The sequence below is a fragment of the Muscardinus avellanarius genome (genome assembly GCF_963383645.1).
Source record: "Muscardinus avellanarius genome assembly, chromosome: 21".
Taxonomy (NCBI): domain Eukaryota; kingdom Metazoa; phylum Chordata; class Mammalia; order Rodentia; family Gliridae; genus Muscardinus; species Muscardinus avellanarius.
In genome coordinates, this window is record NC_137807.1 from 14,464,278 (window position 1) to 14,490,969 (window position 26,692).

At 50.6% G+C, this 26,692-nt stretch overlaps 1 protein-coding gene across 4 annotated transcripts in view; it reads left to right on the forward strand.

Moving 5' to 3' along the window:
• Positions 1 to 20,146, forward strand: part of CABP1 (calcium binding protein 1) — a gene marked incomplete at both ends in the record, with an annotated part of 33,390 nt that extends 13,244 nt beyond the window's left edge. Inside the window, 7 exons of one of the 4 annotated variants that reach the window (XM_080717461.1) lie at positions 1,010 to 1,054; positions 8,251 to 8,430; positions 14,722 to 14,752; positions 15,016 to 15,159; positions 16,926 to 17,035; positions 17,230 to 17,377; positions 20,121 to 20,146. In XM_080717461.1, the coding sequence (XP_080573587.1) occupies positions 1,010 to 1,054; positions 8,251 to 8,430; positions 14,722 to 14,752; positions 15,016 to 15,159; positions 16,926 to 17,035; positions 17,230 to 17,377; positions 20,121 to 20,146 (684 nt within the window). Of the gene's footprint in view, positions 1 to 1,009; positions 1,055 to 8,250; positions 8,431 to 14,721; positions 14,753 to 15,015; positions 15,160 to 16,925; positions 17,036 to 17,229; positions 17,378 to 20,120 lie in introns of those variants that run through there. The other 3 variants (XM_080717459.1, XM_080717462.1, XM_080717460.1) reach the window with 3 other exon arrangements.
• Positions 20,147 to 26,692: the final 6,546 nt, after the last annotated feature.

Genomic DNA, 26,692 nt, shown 5'->3' on the forward strand with positions numbered 1-26,692 from the left:
GCTGCCCGCTCAGGACCAGGCAGAGGGTAAGGGAAGGCCTGCAGACCGTGCCCACGCCCTCCACGCCAGCGCTGCCTCCTGGGCGCCCTCCACCAGAGCCGCCTCTCAGCTTCTCTCGGGTCAGAGGGCCCGCGCACAGCCACCGAAGCAGAAGGAGCCCTCTCACTGTCGGCTCAGCTGTGCTGCCCGCCCCAGAGCCTCTTCCCATTTCAGTGATGAGGCAAGTGTGAAAAATGGAGCGTAATGGAGACGTCACCAGACCTCCCAGGCCCTCGCCGGCAGCCGCCTGCTGTCCATCCAGCCGGAAGCCCAGGGGAGCTGAGCTGTGTGCTCGGGTAGCCGGCTCACTGTGCTTCTGAAGAGGCACACATCTGCCTGGGGGCTTGTGTATGAATGCGTGTGTGTGTGTGTGTGTGTGTTGTGTGTGTGTGTGTGTGTGTGGCGTCTATGCACACAGAGCTGTGAGCCGTGAGGCACCCCGGCTTGGGGGGGGGGTCCAAACTAGCCAGCTTCCCCTTCTGGATCTGCTGGCCTAATTCCCAGCTGCAGCTGCCATCCTGGGTCCCCTCCCGGAGGCAATCTCCCTGCAGCAGGAAAGGAGGGGGCGAGGGAAGGGAAGAGAAGCAGAAAGAGGACTCAGCTCTAATCTGATGGAGATGATCCTGCTTCCCAGCTCGCCTACCCTCTGCTCTCAGCTCTCCAGGCGATTTTCTTTGTGCCCTGCACTCTCCCCTTCTGCCTTCATCTCCTTAAGAAAGTGCCCAGAAAGTTAAACCCAGACACACAAACACACATACAAGCCATCAAAAAAAAAAAAAAAAAATCAGTGAGCGCAAGCGGGCAGACGAGTAAGAGAGCACGCGCGCAAGGGAGAGGGCTCGGCTCGGCCGGAGCAAGAGGCCAAGCAGAGGGAGGCCGGGTTGGCAGCGACCCACACCCAGCTCCTCTGGCCCCCGAGGAGCCTCCTTCATGGCCCCGAGGATCCCGAGAGGGGCCGCCTCAGCTTAGGATGGGCAACTGTGTCAAGTCGCCACTGAGAAATCTCTCCAGGAAGGTATGTTTGTGGCGCTCCCAAGCCCTGGCACCGGCGGGTTGGGGCATCTTGCCACCTGTCCCAGAGGATGGGCATGGGGGGTGGGCGTCTAAAGCTTGCTACCCTTCCCCGGGGGAACAAGAGCTGCCTCCCCGTTCCTACCCCACGTACCTTCCTGTCACAATTGCTTATGTCCCGGGCTCTGAGCTGAAGTTGGGTCCCTGAGGATGTGTGTGTGTGTGGGGGGGGGGGTATGTGAAAGGCGGGTGGGAGGGGGAGGCCATGTTTGGGAATTTGCAGAGGAGTTAGGAAGGAAACCGTGTAGCTCTGGGGCTTCCGGGCCCCAAAATTAAAAGTGTGGATTCTTAGGATATCAGTGCAAGATCAAAAGGCTCTGGGGCTCCTTCCCAGCAGCAAGTCCTGGGGCTCCTTCATAGCTCTGAGGGTCTGTACCCATCTCTGGTGGTCTCTAAGTCTTCAGAATGACAGCATCTGAAGCACATCCCATTGCTGTTGAAAAAGCAACAACCAGCGTATCCTCTTCCTTCTACTTCCAATAATTCCTGAGTCAGGTCAGAGAATATCAGGAAGGACCAGGCTGGGTTTAGGCCCAGGACTGCTTCCTTTAAGAGGTAGGATGCCCAAGAGACAGGGATGTACATAAGAAACTTTGTGGAGTGAATTGATTGCTTACACACCAGGATAATATTCTTTTGCAAGAATTGTCCCCAGGGCATCTTTTATGATCTGTAAGGTTTTATTTCATGGGGTCTCTCACTATATTTCCATAGTCAGGCTGAAGAAGAAACTCAGATATTATTTAAAGGAAGGAGGGATGATACCCCCCCCCAAGCCCCAGTTCTTCTATTTTCCAGACAAGGAACTGCCTGCTGTTCAGACGAGTGAGGTTAGGTGGTGTGCCTCAGGCTAGTCGATGGTGCCTGTGTACCAGCCCCTCCTGGCTCCTCCTTCAGCTTGATGGCCTCTCGATTTAGGACATTTCGGGCTTTTCTGCCTGTCTTCCTCATTCGGTTAAGCTGCTCACATCAAATTCCATTTAATCTTTGCTGTTCCTTGGAGCCTTCTGAGGACTGATGGTTTTTTCTGTGTCCACCCCCATAATCTTCCATCTTCTTAGGGGGGACTTCCACATCAGAGGTGGTCTCTGCGCTGTTTCAGAGAAGCAGAAACTCATCTCAATCGGTCTGGAGGATAACAGGCGAATGCTCGCGTGATGGGTTCTGTGCAGAGCTTGAGGGGTGCACAAGGATTGTCCTCCGTCCTTCCTACCACCTTCCGTTACACAGAAAAGTGCTAAAGGTTTCCCTCTCCAGCCAGGTGATGTCCAGCAAACCTCTGAGCCTCAGTTCCCTTGTCCATCAATTGGAGGTACTGATATCCTCTCGCTGGGCAAACGCTATACCACTAAGTGCATCCCAGCTCTGATATCTCTCTTGAGATGATTGCAAGAACTAATACAGTGATTTGCATAGTGTCTGGCATATTGTAGTCAATAAATGTCAGGGTTTCTGTCATCATAAATTGTTCACTATGGCTGGGCGTGGTGGCGCACGCTTGTAATCCCCGTGCTTGGGCGGCTGAGACAGAAGGATTACATGTTTGCAGCCAGCCTCAGTTACTCAGTGAGGCCCTCTGCAACTTAGTGAGAGTCTGTTTCAAAAGAAAGAATAAGCCGGGCGTGGTGGCACACGCTTGTAATTCCCATGCTTGGGAGGCTGAGACAGAAGGATCGCACAGGTTTGAAGCCAGCCTCAGCTGGCTTAAGAGACCCTGTTTCCAAATAAAAAAAATATAAAATAGGTCTGGGAGTGTAGCCTGGAAGTAGAAGGCCCCTGGGTTCCATCCCCAGTACCACCAAAAAAAAAAAAAAAAAGAAAGAAAAGAAAAGAAAGGAAGGAAGGAAGGAAGGAAGGAAGGAAGGATAAAAATAGGGCTGGGGTGTAGCTCGGAGGTAGAATGCCCCTGGGTTCCATTCCCAGTATCACACATATAACTAATTTATCACACATATAACTAATTTAATTAGTTAATTAAATTGTTCACAGCCGGGCGTGGTGGTGCACACTTGTAATCCCAGCATCTGGGAGGTGGAGAACAGAGAATCGCAATTTGTGGACAGCCTCAGCTACTTAGCAAGGCCCCTTGCAACTCAGTGAGACTCTTTCAAAAAATAAAAAGACTAAATAAGTTGTTCACTATACGCTTTAGGAAAGAGGATGCACTACTAAAGGAAATAAAAGGTTATTATAAGTAGCAGTACTGGGCCCTGCCACTGAGTCATACCTCATACAGGGAGGTTCTGAGTCCATGAAGTAAGGCAAAACATCATAATTATGCTGGGTTCTGGGTGTGGCGTGCGTGCCTGTAACCCTAATATTTGGGAGGCTGAGACAGGAGGATCACAGGCTCAAGGCCAGGCTCTTAGCGAGGCCCTCAGCAACTTAGCAAGACTCTGCTTCAAAATAAAAAATAAAATAGAGCTGGGGATGGAGCTTGGAGGTAGAACGCCTCTGGGTTCAACCCCCAGAACCAAAAAAAAAAAAAAAAAAGGAAAGAAAAGAAAATCATAAAACCGTACTGCATTCAGTGTCGTGTTTCTTAGGAAACATGCCTTCCCGTACCCCACACCGGCCAGGCGTGCCCAACACCGGCTCTCTGGCTCACTCTCCCGGAGTCGTCCTCGTGGCGAGTTTGCAGAGACCGGGGCAACCTACCTCAGGTCTCAGTCCACAGCAAGCAGAGCTGGGACCTAGACCCTGGACAGCGTGAAGTCAGAGCTGGTATTTGATCTGATTTGATTTCGATTTTTCCCCTCCCGGAGAGGCTGCCTTACTCTTTCTCCTGCTGTGGGAAATGCTATTCACAGATTCCCGAAGGACCGAGAGCTTGTCCAGCGCAGGTTCCCAGCCTGCGCAGCCAGCCCCTCTCCCCTCACTGGGCGGCACCTGGGGCCAGGGAGCTCGGACCTGCCTGCGCTCTGCCAGCTTGTGTGTTGTTAGGAAGTCAGAGGGTCCTGAGGCCTGCTGGCCCCTCCTGCCACCTGTCTGTCCCCAGGACACTTCCATTCGGTGCCAGGAGACACGGTCAGCCCTTGGCCCAGCTTGAGTGGTGGTTGGGAGCTGGTGGTGGCGAGAGGCAGCCTGCTGCAGGCTCCGAGCTGCACAGGACCCGGCTGTCAGGTGCCATCACTGGCAGGAGAAGAACTGCGGCCTCCGGGGCGACTTGGTGCCAGGCAGTGCTGTGATCAAAGGTGCAGTGGAAATTCCCCGGTCACGGCTGTTTCATTCTCTGCGGGAGCAGAGTCCCCTCCATCCTTCTCATCTCTTTCCTGATTGGCAGATGTTCCTCCACTTCCTCTGGAGCCAGAAGTTAATGCCTCTGGCACCCAGCACTTTTAAGTTGTGCCGCCGCCACCATCATCATCGTGATTGTGATCACCATGGCAACTCACCTATTCGGTCCAACCATGTTTTAGGCACTATGCAGGGCACTTTTTAATACAGTATTTATTTATTTCTCATTTATTTCTCACAAGAGGCCTGTGAGTAGACATGGCTGTCCCCACTCTCCAGACAGAAGCCGGAGCACAGAGCGGTGAAGTGACCCATCCACGGGCACACAGTTAGCAAGCCACAGAGCCAGAACTTGCCTCCAAGACTGTGTCCAAGGCCGGCATATTAAACCGCCTCTCAGAGCTCTGTGCCGCTGCTGCCTCCTCCTTCCCGGGCTGTGCTCACTCTGAGCCAAGTGCCTGAGATTCACCAGAAACAAAAAGTTTGATTTTCTGAAACATCTTGCGAGATGATTTCCTGGGGCCAGGCCGCTGTCCGCTCCCAGGCTTCCTTCGGGACCCTTTGCATCGGGAAGGTTTCGGTCTGAGCCGGCTCCAGCCTGGGTCCCGCGGTGAGAGCCAGTGCAGTGGGGCTCTGCATCTTATTTCTTTTGGCCTGGAGGCAGAATGAGCCCTTGGTCTGTCTGACACCCTCAGGTTCTGAAACTTCCTAAGACTGTCTTTAAGCAGAGTACTGCTGCGCTCCCTAGGCCTGCAAGGGGCTTAGGACCTTGCATGAGCCTCCTTCTGGAGCCCCACATGGTGGCTTTGGGGAGAAGCCCAGGAGGACCAGGGCTGTTGGTCTGCTTCTCCACCTGGCAGGGCAGGCATCCCCCGGGTGGTGGGATCTTTTCCTAGGCATGCCCTGCGTTGAGCTGGAGGCGCCTGGAGGTGGGCTGCGATATGATGGGGCTGGGCACACAGCTCTGGGGGTCTCAAGTAGCCCTCAGGAGTTCAGCGACTTTGCCTCCTTGGAAAGATTCCACTCCCCATCCCCACACGGAGGGAGGCGCCGCGCAGGGCTGAGGGTAGAGTTCAGGACCTGGATTCTGGAGGGGCACTGGCCAGCTGGGGAGGCTGGGCGGGGACCGAATGTTGTGTCTGGAGGCTGCTGTGGTCCTAAGGGGAAGGTCTGTGGGCAGTGCTGACTTTTTATAGCTGCGTGGGAACCTGCGGGGTGGAGGCTGGTGCGGCCAGGGCCTGGGAGCACAGCTATATTCGGTCAGCAGACGAGGCCCCTGCCTCAGCCTCTGGAGGTCCAGTGAGCAAGAGCTGGGCAGGGAGCCAGGGAAGGCTGGAGGGAGGGAAAGAGACTGCTGGGAGGCTGTCTGATCTGGAGGAGGTGGCAAGTGGGGTAGAGTCTAAGCTCAGATGACCAGGTCAGTGTCATTTGACCCAGCTGGTGCTTTCTTCTATTTTTTATGTGTGCTACTGTGGGTTGAACCCAGGGGCATTCTCCCTCTGAGCTATATCCCTAGCCCTTTTTATTTATTTATTTATTTATTTATTTATTTATTTATTATATTATATTAATTAATTTATTACAGTACTAGAGATTGAACCCAGGGACATTCTACCTCTGAGCTATACCTCCAGATATATATATATATATATATATATATATATATATATATATATATACACACACACACACACATATATATATATATATTTAGTGCTGGAGATTGAACCCAAGGGCTACACCCCCAGCCCTATTTTTTATTCTTTATTTTGAAACAGGGTCTCACTGAGTTGAAAAGGGCCTCACTACGTAGCTGAGGCTATCTGCAAACCGCAATCCTCCTGTCTCAGCTTTCCAAATGCTGAGATTACAAGCGTGTGCCACCATGCCCAGCTCCAGTCCTATTCTATTTTATTTATTTATTTATTTATTTATTTATTTATTTATTAATGGTACTGGGAGTGGAACCCAGAGGCTTTCTACCTCCGGCCTATACTCCCAGCCCTATTTTATATTTTATTTGGAAACAGGGTCTCACTAAGTTGCTGAGAGCCTCACTAAGTAGCTGAGGCTGGCTTCGAACCTGTGCGGTCCTTGTATCTCAGCCTCCCAAGCTCAGAGATTACAAGCGTGCGCCACCACGCCCGGCTTTCCAGTCCTATTTTAAATTTCTTTATTTTGAAACAGGATCTCACTGAGTTGCAGAGGGCCTCACTAAGTAGCTGAGGTTGGCCGCAAACCTGCAACCCTCCTGTCTCAGCCTCCCAAATGCTGGGATTACAAGTCTGTGCCACCACCACTCCTGGCTTTATTTTTGTTATGAAACAGGATCTCACTAGGTTGATGAGAGTCTCACTACTTGCCGAGGCTGTCCCTGAATCTATGGTCCTGTGACTCTCCTGTCTTAGCCTCCCAAGTACTGCACCACCATGCCTGTTTTTCTTTTTTTTTTCTTTTGTGATACTTGTGATTGAACCCAGGGGGATTCTCCCTGTGAGATATACCCCTAGCCATATATATATATATATGTATAGAGAGAGAGAGTGTGTGTGTGTGTGTGTGTGTGTGTGTGTGTGTGTGTACTGAGGATGGAATCCAGGGGCTTTCTACCTCCAGGCTACACTCCCAGCCCTATTTTATATTTTATTTGGAAATAGGGTCTCACTAAGTTGCTGAGAGCCTCACTAAGTAGCTGAGGCTGGCTTCGAACCTGTGGGATCCTCCTGTCTCAGCCTCCCAAGCTCTGAGATTACAAGTGTGAGCCACCAGGCCTGACAGCCCTGTTTTTTGAAACTGGGTCTCGCTAGATTGCTGAACCTGTGATCTTCCTGTCTCCCAACTGGCATTGTAGTCATGTGCCACCATGCCTGACTCTACCTGGTGCTTTAAATTGGATGTAGTAGGGTGTGGTGGCACATGCTTATAACTCCAGTACTTGGGAGGCTGAGACTGGAGGTTCTTGACCCGCCTTAGCTATTTAGTGAGGCTCTCTGCAACTTAGTGAGACCTTGTTTCAAAATAAAGAATAAAAAATAGGGCTGAGGGTATAGGTCAGAGGTAGAATGGCCCTGAGTTCCATCCCAAGTACCAAAAAATAAAAAAAATAAACAGAGCTGAGAGTATAGCTTGGAAATAGAATGCTCCTGGGTTCAGTCCCCAGTATCAAAAAAAACAAAAACAAAAACAAAAAATCAGGTGATCTAACAACTGGCTGGAAGTTGAGTAACGCTGCCCATGTAGAGGCACACAGCATCCATCTTGCCTGTCTCCTCCTTCACCCTGCCTGCCTCGTCATGTCAGCCATGGCACGGCTGTGTTCAGCCTCCTGTCTAGCTGAGCAGTGGGGCCTGTTCTTGCTGTCTGCTCTGATTGGCCTCCCAGCCTTCCAACAGGGGCCCAGCTGGGTAAGGTCAGGGTCCATTAGCCACGGGGAGACATGACAGAGCCCTGGGGATGGAGTGAGATGTTGGGAGCAGTTTGGGAAGGACACTGTTCCGTGGTGCTCTGAGAGAACACTTCCATTGGTTAGTAGAGAAGCCGTCCTCTGCTGGCTTCTCTCTCTGAAGCTTCCGTGTGCACCAGAGCGTGTCATTCTGTGTGTATATCTGTGTCAGTGTGTGTGTGTGTGTGTGTGTGTGTGTGTGTGTGTGTGTGCGCCATGCAGCAGGTATCTCAGCTCTCCCTGGACAACTGTTTTGGTCGAGGACTGCAATCTCCATCTGCCAGACCAATCTGGTGCCTGCCCTTGTGCATGCTGGGCCCTCTGCACCCCAACGTTTGACTCTTGAGGACCTTCTGAGAAGAGCCCCTTCTAGGACCAGGAGCCGGGCAGGGGCCAGGAGGGTCTAAGTGGCAGGGAGGTGATAGCCTGCCTCTCTTGTATTTGCTTGGTGCTGGCTAAAGATGCGCCAGGAGGAGAAGACCAGCTACACCGTGGTGCAGACAAGCGAGGAGGGGCTGGAGGCCGGCGCTGAGCTCCCCGGACCACTCCTGATGCTGGCTCAGAACTGTGCCGTCATGCACAACCTGCTGGGCCCAGCCTGCATTTTCCTGCGCAAGGGCTTCGCTGAGAACAGGCAGCCTGTACGTAAGTTGGCCCAGTGGAGCTCAGCGAACTCAGCTCCACGGGCTTGAGAAGGTGCTGGGAAGAGGGGTTCCATGAACAGCAGCCTCTGTCCCCCGAGGATATGCCTAAAAGCCCCAACTTGTGAATCTAATCCCTAAAGCTGCCTGTTCATGGCTGCAAAATGAGTCCATATCCACCAAGGAGAATAATGATGGCAGGTAAAATTCCGCAGAGCACCTCCAACGTGACCGGCACCGCGCTTGGCGCGTAGGTGGCCGGCCTCATGTAAGCCTCAGGCAGCTCCAAAAGGTAGGTATTCTTTAGTCCCCATTTTACAGACAGGAAAACGGAAAACAGCAACATGCACAAGGAGACAGCTGTAGGGGGCAGTCTGCTGGTCTGGCTTAAGAACTCAGAACATCTTGGGCTGTTAATGATTCTGTCTCTAGAGCATCCATCCAGCAAATGGAAAGTTGAAAATCTGGCCACTGTGGGTCATTAAAATGTGGCAAGTACAACGAAGAATTTGGGTAATTCGTTTTTATATTTGTTATTTATTTTGTGGTGCTGGGGGTTGAACCCAGGGCTTTCTACCTCTGAGCTACACTCCCAGACTTTTTTTTGTTTGTTTGTTTGTTTTGAAACAGGGTCTCACTGAGTTGCGAAGGGCCTCACTGAGTAGCCGAGGCTGTCCATGAACTGCGATCCTCCTGTCTCCACCTCCTGAATACTTGGATTACAAGTGTGCACCACCACGCCTGGCTTCCTATTTTATTTTTTTGAAACAGGATCTTGTTAAATTGCTGAGGCTGCTGGGCATGGTGGTGCACACTTGTAATCCCTGTGCTTGGGAGGCGGAGACAGGAGGATCGTGTAGGTTTGAAGCCAGTCGCGCTGGCTTAAGAGACCCTGTTTCTAAATAAAAAAGTATAAAATAGGTCTGGGAGTGTAGCCCGGAGGTAGACAGGTAGAAGGGTTTCTAGGAACCCCGGTACCACCAAAATAAATAAATAAATAAATTGCTGAGGCTGGCTTTGAACCTGCGATCCTCCTGTCTTAGCCTCCCAAGTATGGGATAATAAGGTGTGTGCCACCAGACCCTTATTTTATACTTTTTTTCCCTTTTGTACTGGGGATTGAACCTACCGGCACTCTACCTCTGAGCTACACTCCAGCCTTTTTATTTTTTATTTTCTTTTGAAATAGAGTCTCTTTAAGTTGTTGCAGACCTTACTAAGTTACTGAGGCTGGCTTTGAACCTGCAATCCTCCTGTCTCAGCCTTCCAAGTACTGGGATCACCTGCATGCACCACAAGCCTGGCTTGTTATTTATTTATTTATTTTTATGGTACTGGGGTTCCTGGAAATCCTTCTACCACTGGGATACACTCCCCGACCTTTTTTTTTTTTTTTTTTTTTTTTTTTTTGGTGGTACTGGGGTTCCTGGAAGCCCTTCTACCTCTGGGCTACACTCCCAGACCTATTTTTATATTTTTATTTAGAAACAGGGTCTCCTAAGCCAGCGCGCGTGGCTGGCTTCGAACCTGCGCGATCCTCCTGTCTCTGCCTCCCAAGCGCGGAGATTTACAAACATGCGCCACCACACCCGGCTCTGGCTTGTTATTTTTATACAAACCAAACCACTAAGTTGAGAGTCTCACTACTTGCTGAGGCTGTCCTCGAACCTGTGATCCTCCTCTATCAGCCTTTCAAGTACTGGGATTACAGGTGTGTGCCACAATGCCTGGCTAGAAGACATACTTAAAATGTGGTGCTGTAGCCGGGCATGGAGGCGCATGCTTGTAATCCCAGCATTCGGGAGGCTGAGACCAGAGGATTGCAGTTTGCAGACAGCCTCAGCTACATAGTGAGGCCCTCTGCAACTTAGAGAGACCCTGTTTCAAAATAAAGAATCAAAAATAGGGCAGGAGGTATAGCTCAGAGGTAGAATGCCCCTGGGTTCCATCCCCAGACTCGGAAAAAAATAAAAAGTGGTGCTGTGAGGCCCTGGGTTTGATCCCCACAATAACCAACCAATTCTGAATCATTAATTTTAGTTAGCTCGTTTCTTCTGATGGGAATTTGTTTTTTAAAAAATAATTTATTGGTTCATTGCAATTATACCTTATGGTAAGGTTCCTTGCCATAATACATACATGCAGCTAGATGTGGTGATGCATGTCTGGAATCCCAGTACTTGGGAGGCTAAGATGGGAGGATTGCAGGTTCAAGGACAGCCTCAGCAAACGGTGAGATCCTTATCAACCTACTGAAACCCTGTTTCAAAATAAAAATAAAAATAAAATATGGCTGGGGATGTAGCTCAAGGTAGACTACCCCTAGTTTCAATATCCAGTGCCACCAAAAAAAAAAAAAAAAAAAAAATTCCTGCCAGGCATGGTGGCTTATGCTTGTAATCCCAGCATTTGGAAGGCTGAGACAGGAGGATCGCAGTTCATGGACAGCCTCGGCTACTTAGTGAGGCCCTTTGCAACTCAGTGAGATCCTGTTTCAAAAATTAAAGAATAAGCTGGGCGTGGTGGTGCACGCTTGTAATCCCTGCACTTGGGAGGCTGAGACAGGAGGATTGCTCAGGTTTGAAGCCAGCCTCAGCTACCTAGTGAGGCCTTTGCAATTCAGTGAGACCCTGTTTCAAAATAAAGAATAAAGACTAGGTCTGGGGATGTAGCTTGCAGGTAGAATGCCCTTGGGTTCTATCTCCAGTACCGCAAAAATAAATAAATAAATAAATAAATAAATTTTAAAAATAAATTAAAGAATAAAAATAGGGCTGAGGGTGTAGATTGGAGGTAGAATGACCCTGGGTTTCATCCCCAGTACCGCAAAATACATACATACATACTGTCTGCCAGCCGGGCACGGTGGCTCACACTTGTAATCCCAACATCTAGGAGACTGAGACAGGAGGATCATTGTTTGTGGACAGCCTCAGCTACTTAGCAAGGCCCTTTGGAACTCAGTGAGACCCTGTTTCAAAAAATAAAAAAAATAGGGCTGGAGGTGTAGCTCAGAGGTAGAATGCCCCTGGGTTCCATCCCCAGTACCACGCGCGCGCGCACACACACACACACACACACACACACACACACACACGTAGGGCTGGGGGTATAGCTCAAAGGTAGAATGCCTCCATGACTCAGTGAGATTGATAATTTTACGTAGTTCTAAGTCAAATTTAGATAACCACATGCAGCTAGTGGCTACTGTGTCTGACAGCCTCCTGTGAATCATCACCGGGGGAGGGGAAGAGATGCTGCAGAGACACACAGTTGTGGGCTGCATTTACTGCGTGACACATGCCTAATACATGGCATGGCATGCCTTGTCTAATGGGATGAGCACAAGGGCCTTGTGCAGTAGGTACTGGTATCGACCTATGTTACAGATGAGGAGACTGTGGCTCAGATGACAGGAGCGGCCTGTCCAAGGTCTCAGGGCCAGAAAGCAGCAGGTCTGGGCTTTGTGCTCAGGTCTGACTCTAGGGCCCAAGCTCTTCGTCCTCAACTGCATAGTGCACCTCCCGGGTTGGTGCGCTGTGTCGCTGCCACATTGGTGGGTACCTCTAGCTCTACTCCAGAACACAGCACACGTAAACCCACTGCTCTCTGGGCAGCAGTGTGTGAGCCAAGGAGCAGCCCAGGGGCTCCTGCTGCAGGCACATGTGAAGGGTGCCTGGCTTTCCTGCTCACTGGGCTCCGGGCACAAGAGCAGTGTGGAAGGGGCTGAGAGAGGCTGCCAGCGCCAGTCCCTTCCACCTCCCAGTCCTGCAGAACTGGGCTCTGGAGAAGTGGCAGGCTACTTGAAGCCTGATGCGTGGGAAAGGGCTTGCCATGGCTAAGTAGCTGGTCCTAGCGACTAGACTTTTTATGTATTTACATATACTCTCTGTTTCTGTGGGTTCCACATCAGTGAATCAACCAACCAAGCATCAAAATATCCTTAAAAAATTGCATCCGAGCCAGGTATGGTGGGTGGTGCACGCCTGTAATCCTAGTACTTGGGAAGTTGAGACAGGAGGATCACAGGTTCAAGGACACCCTCAGCAAGTAGTGAGATTCTCATCACCCTAGTAAGATCCTGTTTCAAAATAAAAATAAAATAGGGCAGAGGTAGAATGCCTCTGGGTTCAATCTCCAGTACTGGAAAAAAAAAAAAAAGCATTCAAGCCAGTCATGACGGTACATGCCTATAATCCTGGCACTTGGGAAGCTGAGACAGGAGGATCATAGGTTCAAGGTCCACCTTAGAAATTTAGGGATACCCTCCACAACCCAGTGAGATGCTGTTTCAAAATACAAAATAAAATAGGGCTTGGTTGTAGCTCAGAGGTAGAATGCCACTGGGTTCAATCCTCAGTACCCCTCCCCATATACACACACACACAAGAATTACATCTGAACCAGGCACAGTGGCACACTCCTGTAATCCCAGTACTTGGGAGGCTGAAGTCGAAGGACTGCAGATTTGAGGTCAGCGTGTGCTAATTTAGCGAGACCCTGTTTCGAACAAAACAAAACAAACGTACAACAACAAAAATACATAGGGCTGGGGTATTTCTCAGAAGTAGAATGTCCCTGGGTTAAATCACCATTATCATCATACACAGGTCACACATACACATATACAACGCACACGCACGTTGCATCTGTATTAATATGCAAAAACTATTTTTCTTGGTATTATTGTCTAAAAAATACAGAATAAAAACTATTTCCGTAGCGTTTGCACTGTATTGGGGACTATGTCATCTAGAGATGATTTTATGGGAACATCCAGGCATGGTAGTACTTACTTCCTAAGTACCTGTTATCCCAGTACTTAGGAAGCTGAGACAGAAGGGTCACAGGTTTGAGACCAGCCGCAGCCACTTAGCAAAGCCCTCAGCAACTTAGTGAGACCCTGATTCAAAAGAAAAAATAAGAAGGACTGGGGGTGTAGAGCACCCCTGAGTTTAAGGTCCAGTACCATATATACACGTTAAAAAAAAAGTATATGGGAGGCAGAGTGGTGAGCGAAGGCTATATGCAGTGGGATGCCATTATACAAGGGACTTGAGCATCCTTAGATTTGGGTAGCTCTGGGGTGGGGCTCTGGAGCCTCTTCCCTTCCGTTACGGAGAGATGACTGTACTCACTCACTCGCTGGTGATGCAACATGCTGAAAAAATATACCCTGGGCATCCAAGAAAGTCTAGGAATGTTTGGGTGTGTTAGGAACAGGGGTGACATGACCTTGAGACACCTACCATGATGCCCTTAAGTGAAAGTCCACAAGACCATCACACAGAGACCTGCCTCCTTTCCGACAGACCCATCTGGAGGACTGGGACCTGTACCCTGCGGGTTCAAGCTCACATACACTCTCAACGGCAGCATCCTCTCCTTTCCACGGGATCCTCCCACATCCTGATGCCTGCATCCCCCACCTTGGGGCCAGGGTGGAGTGGGTACAGGCATCTTCTCCGTGCCAATCTGTCTCCCTCCTGGGCAGGCCTGGGGCAACAGCACCTCGCCACCCGGGGCCGTCCTCAGGCCTCCTCTGGGTCTGGGGACTTCTCTGCCATCTGTTTTGACGCCTGTACCTAGGGCTTCCATGACTCCCCAAGGAGACCTGGGCCCTGGAGAGGCTGGAGATGTGAGCTTTGGGCCTTGGCAGCCATCAGAGATGCTGGTGGCCTCCACAGTCCCATCCTGTATCCTGTGACGGGGTGAGGTATAGGGCTAGGGGTCAAATTGGGCAAAGTGGGGCAGTGCCCAGGAGGCAGGGCATGTCCCCACTTCTGCCTCCGCCTCCCTGGCTCCTCCTCCTTCTCCTTGGGGCTGCCCCTGTAGTCCCTGCTTTCTGTCCCACCGCAGCCCTCTTCTCTCACCTCCTGCAGGCTTCTGCTCCTCGGCTCCTCCAGGTGTCACTGGGTGATGATCTCTTCTCTCTGTGGTCACCTCCCTGGTCCTGTTTTATTCACAGGTTCTTGCCTCTGGACCAGCTTTGTCCCTGACCCAGGCTTGTGTTTGGAATAAGGATCTGGGGAGGCAGAGGCTCCGGCGCCCAGGCTCAGGGGGCTGTTGGGTCCTTGCACATCCCCAGAGAAGGGCCAGGGCGTCTGGGCCTATGGTCCCCATGGAGCTGCAACTTTTCCTTCAAGGACATGGTCCAGACACACCTGTGTTCTATCTCCATCACCTCCCACCCAGTGCTTGCTGCCCCTTGGAAAAAATGCCAAGGAGATGGGCATTTTGTGACATCCTGGCCCCTCACTGCTGCTAATAGGACATGTTCTCTTGTTTCAGGACAGATCGCTGCGGCCAGAGGAGATTGAAGGTAAAACTTGGGCCTTGGGGAAATCGGCTGCTCAGCCCTCCAGGAAGGTGTGGGAAGGGGTTGGTGGGAAAAAAGGCAGGGTACCTTGGCCTCATGGGAACAGGGCCTAGTGTGAAGCAGCCATCAGAGGAGAAATCCTGAGGCGAGCGCAGGGTCCCAGAGTCTTGGGGACTCCAGGGTCCATCTCTTGGAGCTGGCGGGCCCTGGCTTGCCCTTGCCTCCAGAGTGCATGTCCTACCCCCAGCCACATCTGCCTTCCCCAGAGCTCCGAGAGGCCTTCAGAGAATTTGACAAGGACAAGGACGGCTACATTAACTGCCGGGACCTGGGCAACTGCATGCGCACCATGGGCTACATGCCCACCGAGATGGAGCTTATCGAGCTGTCCCAGCAGATCAACATGAACTGTGAGTCCCTCTGCAGGGCACCTCCTCCCTGTCCTCACACAGGCCGGTTCTGATCCTGCAGCCACCTCTTCCAGCCCTGTGGCCTGGCAGACCTCTTACCCTCTTTTTTTTTTTTTTTTTTTTTTTGGTGTTACTGGGTTTCCTGGAAGCCCTTCTGCCTCCGGGCTACACTCCCAGACCTATTTTATATATTTTTTAAATTTGGAAACAGGGTCTCCTAAGCCAGCAAGGCTGGCTCCAAACCAGCGCGATCCTCCTGTCTCCGCCTTCCAAGCGCAGGGATTACAAGCGTGCGCCACCACGCCCGGCCTCTTACCCTCTTTGAGCCTCAGTTTTCTCACCTGTAAAATGAGGGCCAGGAAGTCAATTAGGGAATGCTATGTAAATAGCCCGGTCCCACTGGCAGTAAGGCACTAGCACTGGGAGGCCTTGTTCTTCTGTCTTGATCTGGGTTCTCTTGAGACAGGGATCTGGGTGGTAGGGGAAGGAAAATGTAGGTAGGGAGCAGGGAAGCGAGGGAGGGGAGGGAAGGGGATGCTGGGAGTTCAGATTCCACGCAAGATGCCCACCTCAAAGTTAGCCCAGCAGCTGCTGCCGCTCCAGCTGGGCTTTTCCCCTCTGTCCCCATCAGTCACTGTTGAAGCTGCTGTGAGCAGGCAGTGGGTGTCAGGGCTCCAGTCCTGTCTACTGAGAGAGCCACTTGGAAGTTGAGTGCGTTCCCACAAGGATAGGCTTGGGACATGTGCCCAGGTCCCCAGAGCTTCCTCTCCGCCTTTCCAGGGGTGCGTATCAAGCGCTCCATCTCTGAAGTTCTTCGCCTGGCTCTGCAGCTTAAGACTTCCTTCCCCTGTCCATATTTATTTTATTTTATTTTATTTTATTTTATTTTATTGGTGGGTCTGGGGATGGAACCCAGGGACATTCGACCTCCAACTTACATCCCCTGCCCTATTTTTTATTCTTCATTTCGAAACCGGGCCTCACTGAATTGCCGAGGGCCTCACTAAGTAGTAGCCGAGGCTGACCGTGAACCACGATCCTCTGGTCTCAGCCTCCCAAATGCTGGGATTACAAGCGTGCGCCACCACGCCCGGCTCATATCTATTTTATTTCATGTATTTATTTATTTTGTGGCACTGGAGATGGAACGCCGGGGTATTCTACCTACAAGCTACACCCCCAGCCCAATTTTTTTATTCTTTATTTTAAAAACAGGATCTCACTGAGTTGTAAAGGGCCTCACTAAGTAGCTGAGGCTGTCAGCGAACCATTACCCTCCTGTTTCAGCCTCCCAAATGCTGGGATTACAAATGTGGGCCACCACGCCCGGCTCCCCTGTCCATATCTACCTCTACCTACTTCCTGATTGCTCCCTGACTCAAACCCTGGCCACTCTCCTGAGCTGTTCTTTTTTTTTTTTTTTGTGGTGTACTGGGGATTGAACCCAGGGGCAGTCTATCTCTGAGCTACACCTCCAGCCCTTTTTATTTTTTATTTTGGAACAGGGTCTCACTAGGTTGCTGAGAGTCTAAGTTTCTGAGGCTGTCCTTGAACCTGTGATCCTCCTGTCTTAGCCTCCCAAGAACTAGGATTACGGGTGTGTGCCACCACGCCCAGGCCTGAGCCACCTGTCTGTGGTCACCTCTGTCCCCATTTGGCCTTTGCTGGAGCTGGGCAGATGGAGGAGGGCAGGCGCGCCACTGGGCTGCCTCTTGGAGAAGGGGAGCAGGTGGCTGCGGGTGGCCTAGCCTTTCCTCTTGCTCCAGTGGGTGGCCACGTGGATTTTGATGACTTTGTGGAGCTCATGGGTCCTAAACTCCTGGCGGAGACGGCAGATATGATCGGGGTGAAGGAACTACGAGACGCCTTTCGAGAGGTGAGTGACAGGCACAGATGGCAGGGTGGGGGGGCCGGGGGCACCCGATCCCAGGAGGGCAGCTCCAGAAGAGGCCTGGACGGGAAGTGTCTCTAGGGAACGCAGGACAGCCGGCCTGAAGAAGGAGCCCGGCTTTGGGCCGTGCTTCTGCTCCTCCCTGGGCTGCTGCCACCTGCTCTCCTTCCTGCCTCAAGTTCGACACCAACGGGGATGGGGAGATAAGCACGAGTGAGCTGCGAGAGGCGATGAGGAAGCTCCTGGGTCATCAGGTGGGACACAGAGACATAGAGGAGATTATCCGAGACGTGGACCTCAATGGAGACGGACGAGTGGACTTCGAAGGTAGGCGGGGCCGAGAGTGAGGAAGCCGCCAGCAGGGCCACCCATAGCCCACGCCTGGCGCCACTCCGGTTTCCAAGGGAACACAGCTCTGCCCTTCATGCTCACGCCCCTGCTCCTGCAGCCCTCCACCCCGTCCCTTCGCTGTCCATCTAGCCACGCCTCTGTTCACCTACCCATCCATTCGTTCATCTTTCTATTTTTTTTTTTTATTATTTTGTTCGGTATTGGGGACATTCTACCTCCGAGCTACACCCCCAGCGTATTTTTTTTTTTTTGTTCTTTATTGTGAAACAGGGTCTCACTGAGTTGCAGAGGGCCTCACTAAGTAGCTGAGGCTGGCCGGAAACCTGCAATCCTCTGTCTCAGCCTCCCAAGCACTGGGATCACAAGCGTGCGCCACCACGCCCGGCTCATCCTTCCACTTCTGTTTCTGTTGGTCCGTCTCTAATCTGTCCGTCTGTCTGGATGCCTCTTTAGCCTTGCGTCCCTAAATAGCCATCTGCACCGACTTGATCTGTGCTCTTATCTCCCCATCACGCACCTGCTGGCTCTCTCCATACGCCCACCCATGCATCACCTAAGTATTCGCATAATCAGCCACAGCTCTCTGTTTGCTCGTACTTTTTCTTTCTTTTTTTAGTATTGGGGATTGAACCCAGGGACAGTCTACCTCCAACTACATCCCAACCTGATATATTTTGTGTGTGTGTGTGTGTGTGTGTGTGTGTGTGTGTGTGTGTGTTACTTGGAATGAAACTCAGGGACTTTCTACCTCTGGGCTACTACACGCCCAGACCCATTTTATACTTTATTTGGAAACAGGGTCTCACTAAGTTGCTGAGAGACTCACCAAGTAGCTGAGGCTGGCTTCGAACCTGTGTGATCCTCCTGTCTCAGCCTCCCAAGTACTGGCATTACAAGTGTGCACTATCACGCGCAGCTTGATTTTTTTTTTTTTTTTTTTTTTTTTTTTTTGGGTACTGGGGATGGAACCCAGGGGCATTCGACCTCCGAGCTACACCCCCTGCCCTATTTTTTATTCTGTATTTTGAAACAGGGTCTCACTAAGTTGCCAAGGGCCTCACTAAGTAGCTGAGGGTGGCTGTGAACCACGATCCTCCAGTCTAAGCCTCTCAATGCTGTGATTACAAGGGTGCGCCACCACACCCAGCTTTTTTTTTTTTTAAATAGGGTTTTACTAACTTGCTGAGGCTGGTTTAAAATTTGCATTCCTCCTATCTCCCAAGTACTGGGATTATAAATTTTTCACCACCACACTGGCTCTTTCTTTTCTTATTTATTTGTTTGTTTGTTTGTTTGTTTTGTGGTGCTAGGAATTGAATCCAGGGGTATTTTTTTCTACCTCTGAGCTATGTCCCCAGACCTATTTACTTATTTATTTATTTATTTATTTATTTTTATTTTGAAACAGGGTCTTGCTAAATTGATGTCCTCAAGCCTGCCATCCTCCTATGTCAGCCTCCAAGTCCCGGGATTACAAGCGTGCGCATGCATCATCATGCCCTGCTCCTTTCTTTATCTCTGTATGCATCATCATGCCCTGCTCCTTTCTTTATCTCTGTATTTCCTATGTAACTAAGCACCGGACATAGCTAATGTTCAGTAAAAGTTCTTAAAAAGGAATCAACAGCCTCAGCTACTTAGTGAGGCCCTCTGCAACTTAGTGAGACCTTGTTTCAAAATAAAGAATAAAGCCCAGCGTGGTGGTGCACGCTTGTAATCCCTGCGCTTGGGAGGCTGAGACAGGAGGATCACAAGGGTTCGAAGCCAGCCTCAGCTACTTAGTGAGGCTCTCAGCAACTTAGTGAGACCCTGTTTCCAAATAAACTATAAAAAAAAAGGTCTGGGAGTATAGCCTGGAGGTAGAAAGCCTCTGGGTTCCACCCCCAGTACCACCAAAAAAAAAAAAAAAAAAAAGAATAAAAATAGGGCTGGGGGTATAGCTCAGAGGTAGAATGCCCCAGTACTAAAAAAATAGAAAGAAAGAGAGAAAGAAAGAAAGAAAGAAAGAAAGAAAGGAAGGAAAAAGGAATTGATAGCCAGGTATGGTGGCATAGGCTTGTAATCCCAGTACTTAGGAGGCTGAGACAGGATCACAGGTTTGAGGCCATCCTCAGCAACGTAGTGAGACCCTGTTCCAAAATAAAAAATAAAAAAGGCTGGGGTGTACTTCAGAGGTAGAATGCCCCTAGGCTCAGTCCCTAGTAACTTACCTACATCAGGAAGGGAGAAGGAGAGGGAGAGGGAGAGGGAGAGGGAGAGGGAGAGGGAGAGGGAGAGGGAGAGGGAGAGGGAGAGGGAGAGAGGGAGAGGGAGAGGGAGAGAGATAGAGAGATGGAGAGAGAGAGAGGGAGAGGGAGAGAGAGGCCCAAGCATGCAGTGTCAAGCCCAAGCCATCTGCATTCTGACAGTGAGGTCTGTGCGGCTGGAGCTGGGGGTGTTGACGAGGGAGACATGGAGTTGGCTCACTGGAGCTGAGCCAGGCCAGGTCAGGGAGGCCCCGAGGCCCTGCCCGGACGCTGGACATCATCAGTGGAGTGCCATGGAGGTTTAAGCAGAGACCACGTGTGCAGATTAGAAGCTGACCTTAGCTGCTGTGCAGAAGATGGGTGGAGGGGGCAGAGTGGGTGTGGGGGAGCAGCACCGAGTCGGGCCAGCGGCGATGGGGACAGTTTGGGGCAGCGTCCTGGCTGGGCGCTCACTGCCGCTGCCTCCCTGGCAGAGTTTGTCCGGATGATGTCCCGCTGAGGCCTCAAGGGCCCCTCCAGGACTGCCAAGCTCCCACAGGCGGGGAGGGGAGAAGAGGAGCCAGAGCTGGCCTCCCTGCCGCCGCCGCAGCCGCTGAGAGCCCAGGATGTACTGGCGGACGGGGCCTGCCTGCACCCCGGGGAGGTGCCCACCCCGGACCCCCACCCCTCCGCACTGTGAAAGACAACTCCTGCAACTGGAAAGGGGGGCGCCCGCTGACGAGGCCACAGTGCCAAGCCCGCAGAGGTCATGCCAGGCGCCACGTGCCATGCACCCAGCCACTGCTGGCTGGGTGGGCCAGGGACCCGCCAGCAGACCCCACACAGCATGTCTGCCCAGGGGCAAAGTCTCTCGCTGCCCTTCTTAGCTCTATGCCCGTCCCAGCTCGCCTCAGCCCTGTGATCTCAGAACCAATAAAAATATTTCCAAGAGAAAGACAGCAGGGGTGGTCTTTGCTTCTCGGGCCTGGTTAAAGGATGCACGTCTCTGAGAACCACATGCATACCCAGGACTGGCTGCACTTTCTTGCATGCAGCCTGCATGGATTGAGTAACGATTTTAAACCCAGCACCTTCCATTCTCACTGCAGAGGCCAAAACCTGCTGCCTCTTACTAACAGTCTGAGGAATGCAGTTATTTAGCCGGATTTGCAGCTGCCCAAACAAAACCAGGGTCTGAAAGGGAAGGATGACTACCCTGAACGCATCTAGCAGGGTCTGCCCTACTTCCTGACTTCCTGGATCTTTCATAGTGGCCAGGGAAACAGACATGACATAAGCACATTTATATATGATCACAAATGATAACGCCGCTGCAGAGGAGAAGCACAGGGACCGGCAGCAGGGTATAATCAGGAGACCTGGCCGGTCTGCTCTGGGAGGTCAGGAAAGCTTTCCTGAGGAAACGATGACAAAGGTTTTGCCCTGAAGGAAATCCTAGTGTGTGTGAAGAGACAGACACTGAAACAGCCGCCTCTTCACTGTGATGGAAAGAAAGCAGGATGTACTGTGGTTAGGCACTGCTTTTTTTTTTTCTTTTGTACTGGGAATCTAATCTAGGATCATTCTACCTCTGAGCTATACCGTCAGCCCTCTATTTTTATTTATTTATTTATTTATTTATTTATTTATTTATTTACTTATATTTTGGTGGTACTGGAGGTAGAACCCAGAGGCTTTCTACCTCCGGGCTATACTCCCAGACCCATTTTATATTTTATTTGGAAACAGGGTCTCACTAAGTTTCTGAGAGCCTCACTAAGTAGCTGAGGCTGGCTTCAAACCTGCATGATCCTCCTGTCTCAGCCTCCCAAGCGCGGGGATTACAAGCATGCGCCACCACGCCCGGATATTTTTATTTTATTTTATTTATTTATTTATTTATTGCGGGTCTGGGGATGGAACCCAGAGGCATCTGACCTCCGAGCTACACTCCCTGCCCAATTTTTAATTCTTTATTTTGAAACAGGGTCTCACTGAGTTGCAAGAGGGCCTCACTAAGTAGCTGAGGCTGTCTGCGAACCGCGATCCTCCACTCTCAGCCTCCCAAATGCTGGGATTACAAGTGCGCGCCACCAAGCCCGGCATCTATTTTTATTTTGATACAAGATTTTGCTCAGTTGCTGAGGGTTTCATTATATTGCTGAGGCTGGTCTTGAACCTGTGATTCTCCTGTCTCAGCCTCCTAAGGATTGGGATTACAAGTGTGTGCCACCACGCCTGGCTTAGACATGGGGTTTAATTGCTATGTCTTTGGGCCAGTCACGTTTCTTCTCCCCCCTCCCCCTTCTATACTGGGGATTGAACCCAGGGGCATTCTACCTAATAGCTACACCTCCAGGCCTATTTTTAATTCTTTATTTTGAAACAGGGTCTCATTGAATTATGGAGGACCTCACTAAGTAGCTAAGGCTGGCTGTGAACCGTGATCCTCCTGTATCGGCCTCCCGAATGCTGGCATTACAAGCGTGTGCCACCACGCCCGGCCACGTCCCATTTTTAAACTTCAGTTTCTTTCTAGGTAACATGGGGATAATAAAGGATGGGGCCAGTACAGAGTAAGTACTGTTGGGACATCGCCTTGCATAATTCTAGGGACTGCCATTCACAGACTGCAGTGGAACTGTGCAGTGTGCCAACATGGACTAGAATGACTGTAATCACTGTAATTAATTTCTACATATGAAGGGCTAAGGAGTCTGAAGAAGTCTGTGGCTTTGGCAGGCTTGGCACGTACTTGGGAAGGTCCTTGTGGTAGCAGGTGCACTCCAAGCTGTTGGTTCTCTACTGTAGCGAGTGCGTGAGTCTCCTGGAGAGCCGGATGTGGTAGCACACACCTGTAATCACATTACTTGGGAAACTGAGACAGGAGGATTGCAGATTCCAGATCAGTCCCAGAAGTTTATCAAGATGGTGCACACTTGTAATCCCAGTATTTGGGAGGCTGAGACAGGAGGATCGCAGTTTGCAGACAGCCTCAGCTACTACTTAGTGAGGCCCTTTGCAACTCAGTGAGACCCTGTTTCAAAATAAAGAATAAAAAATAGGGCTGGGGATGTAGCTTGGAGGTAGAATGCCTCTGGGTCCCATCCCCAGTACTGAAAAAAAAAAAAAAAAAAAAAGATGCATACATGTAATCCCAATACTTAGGAGGTAGAGACAGGAGGATGGCTGGTTCTCGGCCAGCCTCAGCAACCTTATGAGCTCTCCTGCAACTTAGCGAGACCCCTATTTATAAAAAATAAAATAGGGCTGGGGATGTAGCTTGGAGATAGAATTCCCTTGGGTTCGATCCCCAGTACCCCCCCCCCACACACACACAAGTTAAAGATAAAAAGGGCTGTGGGTATAGCTCAGAGGTAGAACACCCTTGAGTTCAGTCCCTAGTATAAAACCATCGTCATCGTCATCACCTAGAAGATTTCGTAAGCCGCAATCTGAGGCCACCTCGGCGATTCTGCCTCCGATCTGGGACGGGCTCCATAAACTTGCATCTCTTCCAAGTTCCCAGAAGACGCACATGTTTCAGACTGTGGGCCACAGTCTGAAGAATTTGGCTCTATGACCCAGCTACGCGGGAGGCCAGAGTGTTTCCAGGCAGCCTGGGCAGGCTGTGCCTGGGGCTGGGAGGCAGGTGGAGTGTCCCCTGCCCCCTGTGCTGCGACAGAGGAGGGGACACCGGTTCTTAGACCTGGCAGGGAATGTGGGAAGGACTATGGACCCACGCCAGAGACTCGGGTAATCCTCATGTCCCCTAAGCTAGAGGGGCTGGGAGTTCTAAATTCACTCTAATAATCCAATTTTGAGACTAAGCCCTTGGCTCTGTGCCCTGCTGGGCAGGCCTGCCAGCTTGCTTCTCCACAAGGCTTAGCTCTGCCCAGACCCCAGGTCTACAATGCAATGGCCTTGGAGGGCAATTTGCAGACAGAGGCAGACATCTTCCTCTGTAGACATCTCCGGCAGTGGCAGGGTGAGTCCTGGAACACCTGAGGAGAAGGTGGGATTTGGGGTAATCCCCAGCCTGTGGCTGCTACCATAGACACAGGAGCCGTGATAAAGCAACCTGAGAGCATCACTGGACCACTGTTCAGAGGTATCTTAATGCCCAGGGGAATGGGAGGCCTAGGCTCTGGACCTCTGCCTCCTTTGATGCTAAAACTAGACTTCCTCCCTTTTTACTTGTATTTTAGGACTCTTGGGAAAATTGTTTGAAGAAAGGGATCAGCGACTTTTCAAGAATCCAGATACATTTTCCTAGGCAAGAATTCTCTCTGCCACCACTCACATCATTGCTGTAATGCTATGGGGACCTCTGGGGGTCCTCTTAGAACAGTGCTCATGGGCAGACAGGTCTCTTTTTGGTACTAGGGATGGAACCCAGGGGCATTCTACCCTCGAGCTAAACCCCCAGCCCTATTTTTTATTCTTTATTTTGAAACAGGGTCTCACTGAGTTGCAGAGGGCCTCACTAAGTAGCTGAGGCCGGCTGTGAATTGCAATCCTCCTGTCTCAGCCTCCCAAGAACTGGGATTATAGGCATGCACCACCTTGCTCAGCTCAACTGATACTTTTTTATTTATTAATTTTGTGGCACTGCAGATGGAACCCAGGGCCTCCGCGTGCCTGGCATGCGCCTTACCACTGAGCTACATTCCAGCCCCTACTGATTGTTACTGAGTTCCTACTATGTGCTTTGTGTCGGGCCAGGCCTTGTGCTCAAGGAGCTCAGATTCTAGAGGGGAAATGGAACAAGAAAACAAGCAAGTGTGATGTAGTGGCTAACACGACTAGCCTCAAAGTCCCGAATGCACATAAAAGGCACCGCTCCTGCGGGGTGATGAGGGAGCGGAAGGGACAGTTTCTAGGACCTGCAGTGTTGAGTCAGAAGAGGCGGGCGGTAAGTGTTTCTGGTCAAGGGAAGAACATGTGCACAGGCCCAGAGGTCAGGGGGAGCCTGGCCCCTCTGAGAAACTAGGCAGAAACTGGCTGGAGGGAGAAACAGAGAGGGCAGCAGGTGACAGGAGGGGCACCTCACCCTGCAGATCCAGGATGCGGAGGGCTCTGGAGGAACCTCTAAAGAGCTGTCTATTTCTGCAGGCCACGGCCACAGACACCCCGGTACTTAGGAAGGCCTTGCCTTTGGGGACCAATCTGGCCAGTGAGTAGAAGACCCAAGGGTAGCCAGGGAGCTCCCATCACAGCATGCTTAAAAGCCTAGGCTCTGATCATAAAACAGAAAACTAGATGTTAGATGCCCCGATGGAAGAACACCAGTGGGGGCCTTGCCAGAAGGATCTCCTGGAGTCTGATCACGCCTCATGAGACCCAGCAGGTAATTTGCAGGAACTACTGAGGCCCAGGAACACATTGCCATCAGCGAAACCCAGGACACTCCTCAGCTGGCTGGGGCCCTTCAAAGTACCAATCACAAGAAACAGACAGAGGAGGAGCTTGTGGATTATAAGAAACTTAAGGGGCTGATATAGATCAGTGCTTGCCTAGCACATGGGTAGGAGGGCCTGGGTTCAAACTCTAGCAATGCAAGAACAAGTGAATAAACAAAAAAACAGTAAAACACACTTAAAAGGTTTTTGATTTTTTTTTTTTTTTTTTTTTTTTTTTTGGTGGTCTGGGGTTCCTGGAAGCCCTTCTACCTCTGGGCTACACTCCCAGGCCTATTTTTATACTTTTTAAATTTGGAAACAGGTCTCTTAAGCCAGCGTGTCTGGCTTCTAACCTGCGCGATCCTCCTGTCTCCGCCTCCCAAGTGCGGGGATTACAAGCGTGGGCCACCACGCCCGGCCGAGAGGTTTTTGAATTTTAAAACAGGGCAGACTGAACGATAATGATAGTTTCCAGAGATGATATGCAGTTGGGTAGACACACACACACACACACACACACACACACACACACACACACAGAGATTCAGGGGAATGTGTTTATTTATTTATTTACTTATTTATTATTTTGTGGTATTTGGCATTCTACCTCTGAGCTGTAACACTTATCCCATGTAATTTTTTTGTTCAATACTGGGAATGGAACCCAGGGCATTCTACCTTCGAGCTACACTCTCAGTCCTATTTTTTATTCTTTCTTTTGAAACAGGGTCTCACTGAGTTGCAAAGGACCTAAGTAGCTGAGACTGTCAGTGAACCGCGATCGTCCTGTCTCAGCCTCCCAAATGCTGGGATTACAAGTGTGCGACGCCACCATGCTCGGTTCCCATTTAATTTTTTTTTTTTTTTGAAACAGGGTCTTACCAAGTTGCAGAAGGCCTTGCTAAATTGCTGAGGCTGACCACAAACCTGCTCTCCTCCTATCTTAGTCTTCCAAGTACTGGTATTACAGGTCTGGGCCACCACACCTGCCTGGAGAATTTTTATTATAAAAACCAGGATGTCAGTTTCTCCTCCCCTTCCTTCCCTCCCCCTCCTTCTCCCCCTCTTGCTTCTTTACTTCCTCTTGTACTGGGGATTGAACCTGGGGACATTCTACCTCTAAGCTACAGGGTCTTGCTAGGTTGCTAAGAGTCTTACTATGTTGATGAGGCTGGCCTCAAACCTGAGATCCTCCTGTCTTAACCTCCTAAGTACTGGGATTACAGGCATGTGCCACCCAGCAAGTTCTATTTCCTGGCCAGTAGGGTGATCACAGGGTGGTTGCATTATACTAATTTGCCAAGTTACCTATTTGTTTTGTGTGGTTTTCTGTTTACCTTTTTTTTTTTAAACAATAAAAAGGCTTAAAAAGAAAAATGGGCGTGGACTGAGGAGCCAGCTACCTGGAGTCAGATCCCAGCTCTGCCGTTTATTGAGCTGAGTCATGCGGATAAGTGTTCATCCCCTTTGGGTCCCAGTTTCCTCTTTCATAAAATGGGGATGATGTTATAGGGTTGTTCTGAAAATTAAAGGATTATAAACTAGTATAGTTTGCTCTTTGAGAATATGGAAACCAGACTTGACAAACCACAAACTGAATTGAAAATATCTGAAAAAATGCATGTAGATTTTTTTCTTGTCATTATTACCTAAATGAACAGGAT